Source organism: Scaptodrosophila lebanonensis, unplaced genomic scaffold (genome assembly GCF_003285725.1).
Source record: "Scaptodrosophila lebanonensis strain 11010-0011.00,11010-0021.00 unplaced genomic scaffold, SlebRS2 tig00001412-arrow-pilon, whole genome shotgun sequence".
NCBI lineage: Eukaryota > Metazoa > Arthropoda > Insecta > Diptera > Drosophilidae > Scaptodrosophila > Scaptodrosophila lebanonensis.
The window spans coordinates 10282237-10302725 of NW_022060739.1; the positions used below are offsets into that span (position 1 = coordinate 10282237).

General features: G+C 38.8%; 1 protein-coding gene across 3 annotated transcripts in view; it reads left to right on the plus strand.

Moving 5' to 3' along the window:
* Positions 1-20489, plus strand: part of LOC115632024 (CUGBP Elav-like family member 2) — a 124391-nt gene that overhangs the window by 66314 nt on the left and 37588 nt on the right. For 2 of the 3 annotated variants that reach the window (XM_030528969.1, XM_030528970.1), the window contains exon 4: positions 4470-4518. In XM_030528969.1, the coding sequence (XP_030384829.1) occupies positions 4470-4518 (49 nt within the window). Of the gene's footprint in view, positions 1-4469; positions 4519-12797; positions 12931-20489 lie in introns of those variants that run through there. The other variant, XM_030528971.1, reaches the window with a different exon arrangement.

A 20489-nucleotide genomic window follows, 5' to 3' on the forward strand; every position in this document is an offset into this window, starting at 1 on the left:
AGATGTTGACGCTGATAACGTGATGACATAAGCATTGTCATGGCATGCACAGAGTTGCCACCTCACTCACGCACTATCCTCTCCCCCCAGCCCCCAGACACACATTCGAATAATATTCATAATGCTTTGGTGCCGCAAGAAATGTCGTTGCTGCTTGCTTAGCTTTTTTTTTTTTGCTGACAAGCGCGTTTTCTCTTCACTTCTGCTCTTTACGTGCTCTGCTTCAATTGGGCCTGAGGTTGTGAGAGAGAGATACAGAGAGAGAGAGAGAGAGAGAGAGAGAGAGCCAAAGCAGACTCAGTACAGTGGAGCTTCTGTTCATGGTTAATACCTTATCTATCTGCATTTTTCGACATTAACACATATTTTTATACCCCGTAGGGTAAAAAGGGTATATTAGGTTTGTGCAAAGTATGTAACATGCAGAAGGAAGCATCTCCGACCCCATAAAGTATATATATTCTGAATCAGTATGACGAGAGAAATCGATCTAGACATGTCCGTCCGTCTGTCCGTCCGTCTGTCCGTCAGTCTGTCCGTCTGGATGAACGCGAGGATCTCAGAAACTATAAAAGCTAGAATAACCGAAGTTGGCATCCAGATTCTCCTAGGTCCGAGTAAGGACGAGTTTATTTTTTTTTTTTTAATTTCCCCCCCCTTCCCCCGCTACAGAATTTCGTCAATAGCGTCCACATTTCAAATGCTACCTCAACCAAACTTTGCACACATAATTTATGTATAATTGTCTACTGTTGTTTAAAATGTTATCCAATTCGGTCAATTCTGAGAAAAGTTATTAGCGAAACAAATTCTCTACAGTACAACCCCCACAAACTGCAGCAACAAGTTCGCTCTTCTTCTTCCTCTTTTTGCTGCTGCTATGGGCACATATAACTCAGTGACGGAAGTTTACTTGGGTACAGGGTATTACACTGTCGGGCTTGCTCGACTGAAGCGTTCTCTCTTGTTGTTGGTTGGGGAATGCAGAAAAAGCATAGGCAGCTAAATAGTTTGCATTTAGTTTAGGCAAAGTTTTCTTATTCTACTTGGAATTTTAACCAGCTTACATGCAAATTATTTGCGTGTTTGACCGTAACTTCGGTTTTCATTTAAGGATATAATCTCTATCCCTTCTATAAACTTATTTTCGATAATTTCTCGATAATTTTGATAGAATTCCTAGACGGTTTCAGCTTTCGAATGAATTTTATTTTATGAAGATGCTAGAGTCTCTTTCTCTTCTAAAAATAGTTATATAATTATCTTCAAATTTCCTTGCTTTTTACTAAATTTATTGAATTATTGAATTCTAGCTATACGAGTTACAATTATTCTTTAGTTGTTATATCATCTATTGTGTAATAGTAAATATGCCTGATAAATATCATCATTTCATTTAATCAATTATGTCCTTAATAATATGTATTTTCTTGTAGTTGTTTTCCATTTTCTTTTTAACACAAGCTTCACTGTTTTAGGAATATTGCTACTGCGTTGTTCTTGCACTTGCCTGGTCTGACAAAACAAAAAGCATTCCTTTTTGAAATTTTATTTCTTGTGCTCTTTGAGTGCAAATTGACATTTTTGTGCCTGCGGTTTTGGGAAACGTGTCCTGTGACTCAAAAAAAAAAAAAAAAAAAAAATTCAGAGCGCGGCTAAACTTTGAAATTACTTGCATTTTATGCCGCGAGATAAAAACGAAGAACAGGAAGCAGGAAAAACTATATTGGGAAAAATAAGGAAGAAAATCGCCCAGCAGACAATATTTTGCTGTGTCATGCCCCGTCCGTCAGTCAGTCAGTCCGACAATCTGTCAGTCACGCAGTCAGTTAGCCATAATTGAAACAGCAACACACAGGGCTCTGATGGCGTTGTCGCGTTGCCTGATTAACTTTATGATAAGTTTATGCTGGCTGCTCTTTTTTTTTTGCTGCAGCAGCAAAATATTGTGGCAACCCTAGCCCTCGACCCACATATGTAGAAGTCAAGAGATGTTAAATCATATATCGTGCCTTGAACTTAGCCAAAAGCTGCCTATAACTTAGAGACTTAAACAATTCTAAAAAATTCCAAAAACAAATTCCTTTTATTACTGAAGAAGATAAAATGTGTGCTGTTGTCGATGGTTCTTCAGTTTTATTAGCGATTTTCCCCCTCTAGTCTCTTTGCTACGATTTTTGAGCTGTTTCTTCGAGTTTAGTTGGATTTGATGTGGATTAACAAATCTTTACCTCAATATTATTACCGAAATTATGGATAATGTTGTAATCTGTGGAATAAGCTTTTTAAGGCCATACCTGATATACAAACTTAAATTATGTTTGGTGTCTAAAGTAGCTTTCCAAATGGTACAATTAATAATGTCTACAATATATAGTAATAGTAGTAAGTTTATTTTACTCAACAGCACTATTATATTTTTATTTTTCAATATCCTTTTGTTCAAATTCTAAAACCATACACTTTTAAATGCAAAGTTTAAAACTCAAGTGGTTTTAAAATCTTTTTATACGTTTGAAAAAAAGTGAGGTAGTCGTCTAAATCAATGCGAAAAGGCACTTCATTTATGGGCCATTTGCTTGCTTAGGCAGCAATAAACGATAATTGGCCGATATATATAGTACTATATGTATAATAAAACCATTCTGCCGGCCATATTTCAAGCAATTAATTGAGCGGGTGGACGCAGTAGTTCGCCGCAGTGCCTGCTTTTGACTTGGTAATTGCTACTTCCTGTGCTATAAATATATATGCACAATGAATTGGTGGGTCGGAGGGGGGAGAGCGCGTCTCAAAGGAGAGAGATGGTTGAGAATGCGAAAGAAAGGAAGTGAGGTTGAATGCAATTTGTAAAAAGTCACCTGGCGTGTATTATTTACGAGAGGAGGCAAAAGCAGCTCGCTCGTTCGTTCGTTCGCCCGTCGACTACAAGGACGACCAGGACATGGCCTTATAACGTACATTTCCGTCGTCGCCAATAAATCACGCGCCATTAGCTGTGTGTATGTTGGCCTGGCCAGCAACAAAAGTGGGGCTCGATGTTTTTGACCTCGTCCTGCTGCTGCGGCGCACGCTTTGTGGCGCTTTAAGCTTGTTTTAATTAGAAGACGTTAGCAAGAGAGCGAGAGAGAGAGGGGAGGGGGAGAGAGAGCGAGAGAGAAATGGCAAGCAATGCGCGAACGCATATTTTAGGATTTTCATAAGCAAGCCTTATTCGGTGGCTTTGCTTGCCATTCACTTCCTTACCCGCAACATCCTTGCGTCGTCCTGGCCCTGGCGTTGTGTAAATGTTGCATTCTTAACAACGCCTGCTGAATAAATGTGTTTGGCTTTTGTGCTATATGTAACGCGATGTAACGCGAACTGAAAATTTTGGGGCTGCCTGCCTGACTGCTGGCCTGCCTGCATTCATTCATTATGCAGCTTAAGCCCCGTAATGGACGCCACCAAAAAAGGGTCAACAGCGAGCAATAAGGACAGCAACTACGCGATGGCAGCCCCAAGCCTTTTATACGAGTATGTATATTTTATGCACACAAAATGCAAAGTCAGCATTTTTTGTTTCTCGCTGCGTCAAAGCTGCAAATTAATCGTCGTGTAATATTTCAAAAGTGATTAAAACTGAAAATGAAGTTCCGACGAGCCCCAAATACACACGAAGTCGCTAATAGTAGTTGCGCAACAAATTGCCGCAGTATGAGAAGAGACAAAAAAAAGTGTAACTAAGTCCAATCATTTGTTGTTTACACGCCCAATTAAGGTAGGATTTGAAACGCGTATGCTACAAATTTGGCAGGGAAGGATATGCCTTAACAGAGGTCCACGAATGTAATGTAAATGTTGTTGGCTGCAGAAGGGAAGCAAATTTGTAAAATTACTTTTTAAGGAAGGGTATTTAATCTAATATAAAAGTGTCATATTACGGTAAAGGCAGTTTTTTTCAAGACTTTCAACAAATTTGCTCAACTTACAAGTATAAAGAAATCGCATTCTCTATTTTGCTAAGCAAATATATAAAAAGTTGGGCATTCGGCTAATTTATTGAAATGACTTGAAACAAAACAATGTTGTGATATTGGATGAATAAATGCTTCAAAAATGTAAGATTAATAACGAAAAGTAAGATGCCTAATAAATATAAATAGATAAGGCTTTAAACATTTGTTATCAAAAAGAAGCAGAAGTTGAGGTTTGTCCGTCTGTATGAACTTCTGTATTATGAAAACGATTTGACCCACAACCACAAAACTTGACATGCAGACTCTCCTAATCGCAGTACACCACGAATTTGTTTTAGTTTTTGAATTAAGCTCATGATAATAAAAATGAAGCAAAATCGATAGATACGATAGATACATATAGAAAGACAGCGAGATCTAACATCACTATTAAATTAAAGATAAGAATAATGATTAGCCAGACATGACATGATTAAAATTTCTAATTTTTCTCCTTTTTTTTTTATACAGATGTACCATCCCATACAAATGAAACCCGCCGATAGTGAGAATCGCAATGGTAAGTGCCACAGTACAAACCTTTTAAACCAATAGTATAAGCGTGTGTGTGTGTGTGCGTACACACAAAAGCGCAGCTTATGCCACCCAAAAGCAGACTAGCAAATATTTAAAACCGCCAACAATTCGACAAAGTGGTCAGCGAAGCGCAAAATTCGCAGAGATTTTGAAAATGCAGCTAGTTCGTGTATTTCTGACAATGCTAACAAACAATTTGTTAGACAGACACACATTCGCAACATATACTACATGCTGGAGATGTGCGTGCTTGCGATGAGATTATGAAATATATAACAGTAATTGGAAATTTAAAAAATGTCTCTTAAAATGTATTTGAATTCAAAAGTTTGAGTCTTTTTCACATTCCGGAAAAACACGGCTTGTGAAACATCTCACGCTTGTGACAATATTTATTGACTTTGTGACTTATTGTGATGTCGTGTTGACTTTGCCACGATTTAGAAGGTATATAGATTCCTTTATTGAGATGGTCTTTTGTGTAAGAGAGGTGGTTTTCTCACGACTTAAACGATTTGTGATTTTAACACTTTTTCACGTTTCTGAAGTACAAGCAATTGTTTTTTGCACCAGCTGTCAACAAAAAAATCATTCATTTAAGTAATTCTAATGCGTGACTTACAGTTGATAACAAAATTGCTTTTTATGTCGTGACTTATTGTGATATTCATCGTCGTTCAATTATTCACATTCCTCAAAATAAGAATTTATTTATTGCACAATCTGTCACAAAAACTCACTTCTTTTACCACCTTTTCTCGTTCCTAAAATTCACGAAAATAGTTGGCGACTGCCACAGAGACTCACGCACACATAACTAATTCGAGCAAACAGTCGGTCAGTCATTCACTGAGCGAGTGAGAGAACCGCTAAATTGCGTGCGAAAATAGTGGCCGCCTAAAAGCATGCTGCATAGTTTTTGTGCAGCAAATGAACAGCACACCGGCCGTACCAGCAGCAACAACAACCACAAAAACAACAGCAACAACTATTACAACAACAGCAAACGGAACAACATGATCAGAGCATGTTGGAACATTTAAAACAATTTTGCAATAATGTTTCCTTTTTATATATTTCCATTTTTTTTTCCTTTTTTGCTGCTGCATTTTTGGTTTTTTCTTTCTCCTGCTTCTGCTGCTGCTGCTAGTGCTGTTGTTGTTGTTATTGCCGGCCTTGTCGGTCACTTTGCAGTTAATTAAAAACCATCAATTATGTGCAGCTTCTGCCAGCTGCATGCAATCGCCTGTCGAAAAATTGTTTAACAGCAACGTCGTCAGCAAAAGCGTTGCTGAAAATTTCCTGCTGCGCGCATCGCTTACGAAAAAGTTTGCGAAAATTTTAATTTATGTTAATTTGTGCAGCTGACTTTTTGCCAGCGAGTGAGCGAGCGAGCGAGGCGCCCAGCCTTCAGTTTTCTTCCTTCTTCCATTTACTGCGCCATGCCACCCACCACTACCAGCCGTGATGCGTGCGTGTGGCTGCTTCTTTTAATTATACCCATGATATTAATCTGCTTAAGTGACCACAAAAATGTTGACTTCCGCTCACACACACACACATCCACCCACACATACATATGCATGCACACATACATATGCATGCACACAGCTCTGTGGCTGGCACTGTAGCCATATTTAATTGGCGACCTCTAGCGGCGGTTTATTTTTAACAAGTGCAGTGGGTCGTGGCTTTTAATGCAGTCTTAGCAGAAAAGCTGCTGCGGACTGGTGGGAAGGTCTTTGACTTTCTCAAAAAAAAAAAAAGGAAAACTTTTTTGACATCCGGCTGCTGTTGTGCGTGTAATTAAGCTTGTACAACATGGCGTATGCTTAATAATTTGGCACTGCATTGGCCTCGCAGTGAGGGCAACTAATTTGGCTAATGAAATAATTTGCTTTGTGTGCAAAATAATAGATGCGGATAAAGCGTTACTAAGCAACTTATTGTCGCAGCACAATGAGCTTTGGTTCAGACACAGTTATTAATTACAATTATTAAAGTACTGATTAGTAATGCCATTCATCTCATCTGAAACGTTTAAAACAGTTGTTTATACTTAATATAGTCGCATTGATTGGATGGTGCAAATAGATTGTGAGGTTTTTCCGTAAACTTTCGCATTTTGTTTTCAAAACTTAGTACCTGTGTACCTCTTTGGAAACGCCCCAAAGCTCCCACAATGCCGCATCCAACAATTTTTACTTCGAATTTCAATTTTAGATAAGCCTGAAAAGTTGTTGCTACACGCCTCCAACGTAACGCCCCAACAAGCGGCATTGCGCCTGAAATTATGCAATGCAAATGCTTTTCGCCGGGGAGGGAAATCTAAGCCTTGGACTGACTCCAAAACAACATTTGCCGCATTATAAAAAATGCAGTCAGCAATCGCATTTCAATATCAACAGCAAAGCTAAATAAAAAATGAAAACACCAACACAAAGCCTTTGTGAGCTCTTCCTCCTCCCCTTCTTCTCCTTCTTCGTCTCCTTCCGCTTTTCCTATACGGTTTGTGCAACAGAAAATGCAATGCACAGCTTTTGGTTTCGTGTCTTGGCACTTTAACCTCAAAAACAACGGGACAGATATGTGCATGATGAGAAACTGAAACACACGGCGCCAAATACAACAAAAAATAAGGCAATAAGCATAAAAATAGGAAAAGTTTTCTTTGCCACAAACGGGCAGGAAAAACCAAAAGGAAAACGAAACAAAAAATAAGAGAACACTGTGTGTACAATTTATGCCAAGAGCGGAAACGATATAATAGAAAAAGATGGCAGAAATATTTTTATATCGTTTGTATTGAGTGGGTGCTGGTGCTGTTGGTGTTGGTGTTGGTTGTGTGCGGTATTCGGGCGGGGGCAAGCCTCTACAAAATCGAAAATAAGAGACAGTCTGGCGCAGCAGCTTCGGGAACGTAACAACAAACGGAAGGTGGCAATTTAATAAAATGCTTGAGTGAGTTGCCGAGTTTTGTTTCCTGCCTGCCTGCCATCCTGCTGCCCCTTTCCATCCCACACAATCAGCTTGTCTGTCACAAAGTGTTGGATACTTTTGGCGGCAACATTAGATTGGTTTTTGGTTGCGTAAGCGGCATAAGCAGCAGCAGCTTTGTAGTTTCCCAAGTGCTTGTATTCCAGAATGTGTGTGTGTGTCTGAGCTTAACAGTGCGTGTGCTTTGGATTTTGGCAATGTCTTGAAATGGTGCAAGAATTCGGGGAATTGAGAATTGATAAGGATTTGTAGATTTGAATGCGCAACGATGCTGACTTCCAGTATTCTTCAGCACCCAATCATTAAATTGTCGAACTCCGAAATTCATCTTCTTCAATTCTTCATGGGATCATGCTATATTTTCGGCTTTCAGCTCCTTTCGAGTTCAAAACTTTGCACATGGATAAATAACCTCTAAAAAATGTGACCCTAGCTCTTATACTTTTCAACAAACAGTTCAATATAAGAATATAATATATAATGGCAGATGTGGATCTGCCTCTCGTCGCTTAGCCTGTCTCTCTGCTCTCTAGGACATTTTTTGAATCTGTAAGGTTTTTATATCCACCTGGCTGTCTACAAAAATGTTGATGGGGCTGCTCTTCTGTAATTGTTAAATAAGATAAAATGCTTATATTTAAGTGATGGCTTTGCTTCCTTTAAAAGATAAACCTAATTTAGGGCGCTAAAATTAATTCCAATAAAGAATAGTTTTACTTTATTGCCACACTTCTGTTATTTACTCAGAAACCTGAAATTGTACGCTTCTGTAAATATTAATTTCACACCAGGGAGTCAAGCGCTCTTAAAACGCAACTCTTCCCTCCGCCCTGCTTAATGATATCAGTTTGAGATCTTTAGTGCCCATTTAAGCAACAAGGAACCAAACTACCAGCTCGTTCTGCTGACATAACTGGTCATAATAATTTAAGCAGTGCTCGCTGGCTCACTGTTCGCTGGTCGCGCTCTGCTTTTTTAGAGCGCGCCATTATGGACATTACAAATTTGTTGCAAGCTCATAAATTGCAGCAGAAAAACAAAACTAAAAGCAAACAACAACACACCAAATGGCAAATCGTCGCTCATTTCCACCTAAATTGCAGCAAATGCCCGTTTTTGCAGTTAAATTTTATGACGCTGACCCTGCGCTAAAAACCCACAAGTAGACAACACACACACACACACAGACATAAATACGTCAAGTGCGAATGGAGAGGGGAGGCGACTGCAAGAAGGAAATAACGAAAGAAAAAGTGCAGTAATAAAAAGCGATTTGCATTAGGTTAGTTCTTCTAGCTGAAGGGAAAATAGCAAGGCACACAAAATGTAACCAAATCAAATGAGTGCACAAGAAAATGCGAAGAAAAATAAGCAGAAATGCAAATTAATGCATCAAGTCGACTAGTTAATACACTGGGCCCACAATAACTCGCAATAATAATAACATATGTAGCTTCTATCGTAAGAGTGAAATGGTGTACCGCAAGTAAAGTACAAATGAATTCCGCAATAGTTCATAGTTGACTAGTTAATACACTGAGTCCACAATAACTCGCAATAATCATAACATAGCTACTATCGTAAGAGAGAAAGAGTATAAAGCACCAATAAATTCCGCACTGTCTCTTCACACGTCAGGTTTAATCGATCGTATGCTTCAGGCAGCTCTCTTGCACTCGCAGGCTTGCATTGTTATTAAAGAGAGCATTTACCGTAATCTAAGTAAGAGAACGGAGCTTGAGAGTGGCAATTAGGCTGCTTGAAATGAATGTTAATGATCATGCATGGTGAAGAGCATAACTTCTATTCTTGTGAGTGCAGGGCACTGAGAGGTCGTGTGGGGTCTGATACTTGTTCTGTTCGATTCATATTGAATAATTTAGTCTGCCCTTTGGCTGCAGGGTACCTACACATGGGTATGGGTTTAAGAAAGGGCAAATGCAAAGTGCAACGTGGTAATCAGTGCCATTTACATGCAAGCAACTTCAAGCAGGGGATGAGGATGACGAAGTCGACGCTGACGCTGACGCTGACAGGCAATGTGTGAGAGATAGGGAGGGAGTATGTTTGTGTGTGTATGTGTGTGCTGGCGCCAGCTTTTTAAGCTCAATTCCAGAGAGAGGGGAGGGCTTCGCTTATTAAATTTGCAAATAATCTCAGCTTTTTTCGAACTTGCATACTTAAGGACGCAGAAAGCGGGAGAGGGAGGGAGGGAGAGAGAGAGAGAGAAACCATGTAGTAGAGAGAAGGGAAATAGGAGGATGACATGTAAACATTTTCATGTTTATTCCGCACAATTTGCGAATGCGGCATCAAAGTTGGGGGCGCGTAAAAAATGGCAAATGGATTGTATTTGCATTAGGCAGTGGCGAAGTGGCGAAATGGCGAATGGCAGACGGCGGGAGAGAAATGTGCTGAAGAGGGGAAAGGGTTCGTGTGGGAACAGAACGTATGAATTTTGCTGCCTGCATATGAAATCGATATGCAAATGTTGTGCTGTGTGGCGACGACGAGAGGGCGCTGGCTGGCAACTGCGACAACAAGACCAACAATAATAACAGCAACAGCAACAACAACAACGATGTCTACGACGACTCTTCGACTCGACTACGATGAGGATGATGATGATGATGCACGTATTGTTTGCTTGTAAACATGATAAAAATTCAAATTAGCCATTATGGGAAAAGACAGGCAGAGGGAGCAGTGTGTCGACAAATTGTAATTTTTGTTGTCTGTATGTGTGTGTGCGTGTGTGGTGAAATGTAAAATGTGTTAAGAATTACCGGAAGAATGCGGTGGTAGCCGCAGCAGTCAGAACCTTGAGAAAGTACAAATTATATTTGCATTTTCCTTGCTAAAAATCAATAGACCCTTCACATACGAGTAGTTTGTTTGCACACACAATCCAAAAAAAAAAGGTGAAAGTTAAATAAAGCAGCAGCTCAAGGGTGTTGGAATTGAGTGTCTTGTAAGTAGACAAGACAATTTACATGATGATGATGCACGATGCCAATGGAAGTGGGGAAGCACGACATTTGAAGGCAAATGCAGCATTTGCTGGGTGCTTCAAACTGCAATTTGCAGGAATGAATGGCATTTAGGAGACACGCTTCTATGCGATTACTTAACTCTGCACATTTCATAGAAAAAAAAACTCTTTTTAAATCATATGGCTTCTATGACAGCTATCTGGTGATTGCTGCTTCCACAGACTAGACGACGGAAATATTTCCGATATAGAGTATCATATGAACAGTTAAATGTTCGCTCTGAAGCATTAAAGCCTACAAGTTCTGCTTTTAGATTCTATATATTTTCTAATTCTAATTCTCTTTCTTTGATCATTTTGGCTTACTTCTCCTTTTGCAGCAATTACTGTTTATGTTGCTTAGGCCAGCGCTCAAGTCCTTTCTTTGTCAAATGACAATCCAATAATCTAATTCTTTCTAGTCTTCTTACTGAGCAAATGATTGCTTTACTATTGCTTGTCTAGATTATATATCCAATGGGGCAATTAAACTAAAGCTTAACAATTCGTTATTAAATGTTTAATTGATGCTGCATTTATTAAAATTCAAGTAGCGGTAGTGTTTTAAGTACAAACCCCATTTATTGTCACGGACTATGATTTGAGGCTTTTCTTTCCATTTATGCCACAGCCCTTTTAAAACAAACCCCAATTTATTGATTGATACTTTTTCATCTGGTTGATGCTTTTTCAATCATTGAAAATTTAATTTAATTTAAACACCTTTTTAAACTCATTTTTTTCTACTTTCTTATCCAAAACTTGCATATTCGTGTGTTGCAAATACTGCTCTTCTTAAGCTTGAACAATTCGGGTCAATTGTTCCTCATAAATAAAATCGAAGAGTTTAAAAAAGCTTTTTATTTATTTATTTATTTATTTCATCGACAAACAATGCAGTCGATGTACTCAAAAAATGTTGAATGGGGTTAGTTTTTCAATTCTCTCTAGAGTAGAAGAATCAAGATTTAAGTCGATCGAGTAAAATTTCTTCAATTTTTCAACTCCTTTTCCCCCTTTTCGTGCAGCTATTTTTCAGTGCTTTCTTACAACATTAGAAGGAACTTTTAATAGCCCTAGTGTTAGCCTGAATGTAGAAACATCAACTTAATAAATTGCTTTAAAGTTTTCTGCCACACTCCAAACAGACACTGCAGTCATTGTAATATTTGTTAATTGGCAGTCAATGATTTTCGGTTGTGAGGTATTTTATAATAATTTAGATTTTCTTTTTTTCGATGTAATCCCAACAACAGATTACGTCTTTTCTAAATTGTAGCGCTTGGCGGCAGCTGGCGCAGTCGAAAATATCTGTTCGCTCAGGTGGATTGTTCTCTTGTTGGTAGTAGAGCGTTCTAATCATAATTAACACACTCGCAATAGTTGCGACGTGCAGCTCTAAGCGCAGACGAACGGAGGTGCTAAGTAACTCATTTAGCGGCGATAACAACAACAACAATTTGAAGTTTAAAAGCAACCAAGCAAGCAACCAACGACAGCAGCAAAGCATGCAAATGAACAAAGAATCGAGCTATACATTAAAAAACAATTTAAAAGAGCGTAGCGACGACATACAGACAGACGGACAGACAGACGGACAGACAGACGGCCTAGACAGAGAAGAAAGAAAAATAAAAAAGTATAAAGGTTGTAAATCAAGTTTTTCTAGCGCTACAGCAGAACAGAACCTTTGACGAAACGAGCAAATGTTGCGTCTCCGGCTTAGTTAGTTGCAACTAAAACGTCAGTCCGCACAAAAGCGAGCCGGCAGATTGCGGCGCTAGAACTCAACGCTCCACTTGATTTATTTGCCATTAAAAGTATTATAGAAGAATAAAAGCTGAAAAGCTGAAAACTGTAAAGGGAAAACTGCCAATAGAGTGAACAGCTGAAATTCCAATTTTTGCGCAAAAAGTCCTCGTCTCGCGTTGAGAGTATAGTCGTAGTTCTCCTCCCGATTCGTCGCTCGTCTCGTCGGCTATTGTTTAAATTCCAATTGTTGTGAATTGTTGCGCTTTTTGTGTTGTGACGTCGCTTAATTAGTTGCTGCCAAACGCTGCGGCCCATTCCGATATCGACCTGCCTGCCAGCCTGCCAGCCAGCCTGCCTGCCTCCCATTGATTGATGTCCATTTATTTTTAGTTGTTTGATTTTTCGCAATACGGCTGTGAACTGTGCGTAGTTGTTGTTGTTATTGTTGCTGCTGCTGTTGTTGTTGTGAAAAGTGAAAAACAAAATAAATGCAAATAAATCGAATTGGCTCGAAATTAATTTAAATAGAGAACGAACGAACGAACAGCAGCGCATGCCACAAATGCGAAAGTGAAGTTTCAATACTGGGTGTGCACTTGTCGAGCAATTATTTATGTGAGTATCCATTTCGTATTATTGCAAATAAGTACTTAACACATTTGTATTCCAATCAATAATATGGACATATTATAACCCCTTATACTATATGTAGAATGGGCGCAGAGCTATTAAATTGGCAAAACTGGTTTGCCAAATATTTATTATCTAGCCTTTGATTTCTGCTAATTAAATACATTTCGAAGGAGTGCCACATGCACAATAAATAAAGCAACAACTATTTTTAACGCCTAGTCATTGAACTTATCACAAGACTCCATCATGGTGAAATAGATTAGAACGAACTGCGTCTAAAATATTTAAAACAAGCCTATGTTCTCTTTGTTGGACTTCATTTAGTTTAAATCGACATATTTATTTTTATATAATAATAAGAAGTAATACTATTATTACTTTGCCATGCTTAGATAAAGAAGTGTTGGCCCATCAGTTTTGCATCATTGATATGCACTGTACCTAAAGGTACAAAAGGTAGACTAGTTTTCTTTTCTGTAACAAACTCTTCAGCTATCTATCTAATTTAAAATTTTTATTAATAAGTTATTTATTTAAATGATTTATTTCAAATTCTTTTTTGAATGAATAATAAAACAAATTGTGAAATAAATTTACGTTTCGTCCACCTTACCAGCAAATACAAGATAATTAGTTTGTAATGTCTAATTTATTTTTAACGCGTATTTCGATAAGTGTTTAACAAAAAGTTATACAAATAACATGTCTGTTAAAGATTTCTATAGTTCTGCTTCTTCTTAGATGTGTATACTATTAATTGAAGTCCATTTTGACTTTCTTGCAAATAAAGATACAACAAACCCATCTTTAAATTACTTAGAAGTTTTGAAATTTTAGCATTGTTTTTACACAAAGTCGTTTTTTGTTTTTTCAATGTCTGCGAATATAAAGCTAGAAACACTAAACTTAGTAGTCCGATTTTTTCTTACACTGCGAAGGGAAAAGCTTATAATTTTCTTAACTAGCATATTTTTTATATAAATTATTCCACAATTCGAAAAGATAGCTTAAGAAATACTTGAAATATGAAAACAAAAATATATGAATACAAAAATAATAATAATTTCAACTAAAGCCTTTGGGATTTATTTTTAGAACTAAATAATTAGGAATTGACTATATCGAGTCACAATATGAAAACAAAATGCCTTAATCTTAAAAAAATAAATTATTTTAATGATATTTCTCTTGCTGTCTAATAAGCAAATAATATTAAGGAATAACATTATGGAGAATTGTTTAACGATTATGTCGATGACTGTCGACATAGGAGGAAAATATATAGAAATTTAAAAAATAATTTAAAAGAAAAATGGAATCTCAGAGCCGGTGGGGGAAGATTTTTTAGCCAGTCCGGCAAGCTAAGGCCGTCTCACAGTCGATGCTGGTCAGAGATTTCGGAGATGGCTGAAAAGAGAGGCTTTTATTGACTATGGAGCCCCCTATTTATAATTTGTAAAGCCGACACCACACCGATTCATGAACTGAACTGCAGTCAGTAAGCCCCAAATCCATCTTTGGGACATCAGAGTCTTAAATACTTGTATTACAACACCCTGTTGCTGACAATTTTTCACGCATGACAATCAAATTAAATGCCGCCGCGCCAGACGCATGGGGGGAAGGCATGAGTGTCTCTTTGCCGCGCCCATTAAATGACAATTCCTTGTCGTGCGCCGGCCAGACGTTGTTACTGTTGTTGTTGTTGCTGTTGCTGTTCTTGGCTTCTTCATTTGGTTGGGTTGGTTGCCCAAATAACCCCAACTAACTATAATTAGTCGATTCGTCCGTCGCCAATCGAATCGAACTAAGCATATAAAAGCGCAGATATGCCGGCGAGGCGGCATTATTTGCAATCTGAGGACGCAAGCGACGAATTATCGATGCCAGCGCCTAGACTCGGACAGACAGCAAGAAAATTATAATCAATCGCTACAAGTGCGAAGAACCAAGAACACAGACAAAAACTGAATGTTAATTGTACAAAAAGAAAAGAGAAAGGAAACATATACTCTATACACATCAATATTTATTGCTATTTGTTTAATTGTTATACGTTGAACGTAAAAATATTGCTAAAACAAAACGTTAATGAAAAACTGAAACAAAACAAAAGTAAACATCAAATAAAAATTGTTTTTGTGCGTGGTGTGGTGTGGTGGCTAAAAGCAAATAACGTCGTCGTTCGAATAATTTTATGATAATAATAATATAACATATATGCCAACAAAAACAAGAAAAGCAAAAAAAAGTGTTAATAACTTGATGATGATAATTGTTTAAAAGTCAGCGCAGTTGATTTCGTTCGTGTTTAATATTTATTATATTTGCTTATTGAATTTTCCACTCATTCAACTTGAATTGGAAGCTCGCTCCCGTCTCTTGTATTTTTTTGTACAATTCTCTCTCTCTCTCACTCTGTGTGTGTGTGTGTGTTGTACGTGTTTGTTTCACACTCTATGTGGATGTGTATGTGTGTGTGTGCGTGTAAATAAGTGTGAAATATTTTCAAGAATTTTCTCTTCTTCAACTGCGGCTCGTCATCGCCATCGCCATCGTCGTCGTCGTCGTCGCCGTCGTCTGACATGATAAATAATTCAACTGCAATTGGTTTCGTAAATAGCCAAGGCATCATTGGCAGCTCGGAGCATGCAACGAACAGCAGCAGCAGCCAGAATAACAACAACAACAACAATAGCAGCGCGCACAGCAGCACTGGCAGCAGTCAATTATCGTCAGTAATTGAGAATTTATCCAATAATAGCGACATCGTTGCCAATAACGCCGCCGCTGCCGCCGCCGCCGCTGCATTGTTGTTGTCCTCATCCTCCTCTGCCTCTGGCCTGACATCGCTGCCTGCAGCAGCAGCAGCAGCAGCAGCAGCAACAACAACCGGAGCATCGTCATCGCTGTCGCTGTCGCCGTCGCCGTCGTCATCATCATCGTCAACGGCGGCAACACACGCAACATATAAATCCTATCCGCCAATAAATTCTGCATATTGGCTGCCATCAGCGCATCCATCACCGTATGCTGTGCCAGGTATGCCATACCATACCCACTCCCCCTCTTCCCCTTCCCCCACCTCCCTCCCCCATCCCCCTCACTCACTCACTCGTCATGTGTTTTTGCCTGCCTGTTTGCACTTTTTATCGCAACAGCTGTCCATCTTCATGCACGACCTCCTGGAGGATGCGTTCGACGACCGGTCCTCTGCTGATTGAGTGACCTGCTGCACCAAGCCAGGCTGTGCTTGTCTGTCTATCACACGCCCTCCACCTGGCCCCTCTGCCCTCAGTTGCTTTTTCGTCCTTTTTATTGATGGTCTGTTGATATTGAGTGTTATCTACCTTGTCGGTGGTAGTCAGTAGCAGCCAGCTAGCCAGCTAGCCGGCCGGCTGGCAGTCAACAATCCGTACAGTCGTCATTGTCCTCTCTGCCCAATTTGTGCCAACTTACACGAACATTACAATTTGCTGCCTCGTTATTTTCTGCACCCCCGTCCCGTCCCGCCCCGCCCCGCCCCATCCTATCTCACCTCCTCTGCCGCCAACTCATCTGTAGCCGTGCTGTGCCTTTTAAAATTGGGTAATTAAAACAATTTATTGGCCCGCGCGAGCATTTGGGCACAAAGCCATAAAATTGCTAAGGAGTTGTCATTAAGTAAATTGCTTGTTGCTTCGCTTTATTGTCAAAATGTATCTCTCTCTTTCTCTGTGTGTTGTGTTGGCAGCCTTGCTGCGTATATCTGTAATTGGGCTTTGTTTCCCGATATGTCACAGCACTAAGCGCACTTTTTTGTTGTCAACTGGGAATGGATTTGGCGAAGTAATTATTTAGCAGCAGATCAAGCAACTATGCGCTTTTATTTCAGTGTTTATTTGCATTGCCAAAAAGCACATCCTTTGCTAAATGCAAGCTCAACCGAAGAGTTTTATTTGTTACGATTATTTGATATTTAAGTAGTTATCGAACAAGTCCATCAGGATGGACTCTATTAACAAAACTACTTGTATATCCTTAAGCAAACGTATTGCAATCGTTTGTGTTTGTGGGGTCGAGGTGGAGAATGGAAATTATAGATTAGTACTTCCAGTGGCTTTTCTACTATTTCAATTCTCGAAATTTGTATAAAAGCCTGCACTTTCTGTTATTAAATAAAAATTACTGGCAACAGACAATTGGCTGGAAAGTATTTCAAATAGTTGTTTTATTGTAAATACAAAATTAAGAATTTTACGAAAATTTCATTTGGGACTTTAGTCCTAAAAACCCTAATCTTATAAGTATATTCTTAAACTTGAATTTTTAAAAGGTCGCAATAAGAATTTTCATATTTGGGGTCATCAAATAATTAAGTTTACACACTTTTTTCCCCCAAAAGAGGAAGAAGAGAGAGACTACTTTCGAAGACCAGTGTTCTGCAATTTTCAACAAAAGCTTAAACCCTTAAATCTGTCCAGTGTTGTTTATAATCTGATTTACATGCCCCATTCGGTTTCTCCCGTTGTCAACGCCGACTGGCTTTGTCACTTAAATGAAATTTTACACACTGCCACACACAAAATTAAGTGTAAAATATAAATATTCACTTGTTCAGCAGCAAACCAAACCAACAACAATGACATTATAATAGTGCCGGGCGGAGTAAATTAAGCAGCAAGTACGACGAGTATCGTGCCGGCAACACGTACACATCAATGTCCATAAATGGAAAAAAAAAAAAAAACAGACACATAAACTCTTACTCTCTGACCTGACCTGAACACTGACCCGACCACTCAGGCGCTCTTGTAGGCAGTTGTGTCAGTGTTGAAAAAGCACAAAAGTAGTGTGCGTTAATGTGACTGAAGTCAAGTGTAAATTGTGATCATGTGGCGGAGGGGAGGAAAGGTAAATAATTTCACAGCAGGAGGACATTCGAGACTATATTGGCAATGACATGATTTTAAATGTTTTTGTTGCTTAAATTAAATGAAGAGCCGATGTGCTGTTAATGTAAATGTACTTGTAGGCCGTTCAGTTGTTAATTAATAATTACCAAGCAGTAATATGGGAAGGTCAGATGAGTTAAAGCTGGGTTGCCATGATGTTCTATATTCGAGTAGAAGATTTTGATATTAAAAAGTTGTTTAACAACGACATGATGTTGGTTCTTTGTTAACTATAAATAAATACATAAATACTGCTCACAGTTGGCAAGACAACTATCTATAGTATATTCGATGTTGTCATGCAAAATATTGGAAGAATGACTTAACAAATAAATGTTTTAAAGTGACATTCTGGCAAAATGAGCTTATTTTACAAAAAATAATCACCTTTCTTATTTCGATAGTTATCAGAGACACATACAAAATATTCAAAGGAAGATTTAACAAATAAATGTTTCGTCCTTTCGAATGACATTTTATAAAGAAGAACAAAATAATCACCTTTCTACTCACCTTTATGTTTCTTATTTCGATCGTTATCTCTTCATCGATATCAGAAACACAGCGTTACTTCGTTAACGATAACTCAGCTTCTATCCTTTAAAGTTTTCACTGCCATGCAGGCACCCATCACCCTTGTGGATGTTTTTAAAAAGTCCCGCTTACTTTTTGCACCCACATTGCATAATTCAAATGAACTCCAAACAAAAATGTGGACATGTGCACATTTTCAATTCTCTGCACAAACTCAAAGACTTCCCAGCAATATGTGCCAACATGTTTGCATCATTTGCTTACGTTCAACAACAAAAAAGACAGTTCCAATAACAACAACAACAACCACTGCAACAATAACAATAACAACAACAGGAGCAGCAGCTGTGGCAATGGCCAGGGCCACATCAGCATAAATCGCACATCTAACTGCCATGCAAATTTAAATGCACTTTAATTTTCTGGTAAATTAAACGCCAAATGAACTTGCCACGTAACGTGCTGTGCTGCACGTGCTGGTGGTGGTGGGCTGTTCCATTTAAACGAGCCGCCGCCACTGCCGCATGAAAGAAGAAGAAGAAAAAATTGTTAAAATTTCGCACACAAATTTATAACCTTTAATTGCTTTGACCCAAAAACGCAGCGGGTCAGGCTGACAGGCAGAGCCGAGCAGAGCAGAGCAGAGCAGTGGCGCCCCGCGGGGGCGCGGTGGTGCTGGGGCGTTGGGGCAAACCACAAATGCCACATTGCCTATGCCATGGGCCCCCGCATAAAGTTTCGCTCAATGCTGCTCCTCTCTATGCATCGCAATGCGTGGCGTGGCATCGCGTTGCGTTGCGTTCTCCGCTCAGTTATATGCTGCCTAATGCACTTTCACATTTGCTCGCTACGTGTGCCATTTACCCACATAGGGGGCACACACACTCACACACATACACACCCACACACTCGCCCACACGACTGTGTGTGTGTATGCGCCTTAAATGCTGTGCGGCAAGTTAGTTGACTGCAAACAGCGGCGAGCAACACTTGAAAAAAAAGTGACTTCATGAAAATTAAAAAGAATATCAAATAAATTTAATATTTAATATCCACTATAGATGGCAAGTTGATAGACTTCCGTGGCTTCGATTACTGTTTTTGAAAATATTTATCTATTTATTTATTTATGTCAGCAAACATTGACTGTCGACATCGGAGGAAAATATATACAAATTATAACAAGAGTGAACGCTACAGTCGAGCAAACCCGACAGTGTAATACCCTGTACCCAGGTAAACTTCCGTCACTGAGTTATATGCGCCCATAGCAGCAGCAAAAAGAGGAAGAAGAAGAGCGAACTTGCTGCTGCAGTTTGGGGAGGTTGTACTGGCGAGAATTTGTTTCGCTAATAACTTTTCTTAGAATTGACCGAATTGAATTGAAATTTTGAACAACAGTAGACAATTATATATAAATTATGTGTGCAAAGTTTGGTTTAGGTAGCATTTGAAATGTGGACGCTATTGACGAAATTCTGTAGCGGGGGAAGGGGGGGAAAATTCCAAAAAATAAAATAAACTCGTCCTTTCTCGGACCTAGGAGAATCTGGATGCCAACTTTGGTTATTCTAGCTTTTATAGTTTCTGAGATCCGCGCGTTCATCCAGACGGACAGACGGACGGACATGTCTAGATCGATTTCTCTCGTCATGCTGATTCAGAATATATATACTTTATGGGGTCGGAGATGCTTCCTTCTGCATGTTACATACTTTGCACAAACCTAATATACCCTTTTTACCCTACGGGTACAGGGTATAAAAAGCATCTCGTAAGCTAGAAAAACCTAAGAAAGAGAATATTTGAATATTTTTGTAAATTTTCTTACTTTTTTGTATTTCAAATCTTAAACCTTAGAGGACTGAATTTTTTTGTTCCAGCACTGGAATAGGAATTGCTTCTACATGAATTTCTTCTACTCCATTTTTGTTGTATTCTGCGACAAATAATCCCACAACTTCTGTTGAGTCACAAGAGGACATCTAATTTAAAATTTAGAAACTATCCCAATTCCTCCAAAACTAATCAAAAACTTATATTTTTTAAATTTAAATAGTTCAGTCACTCACT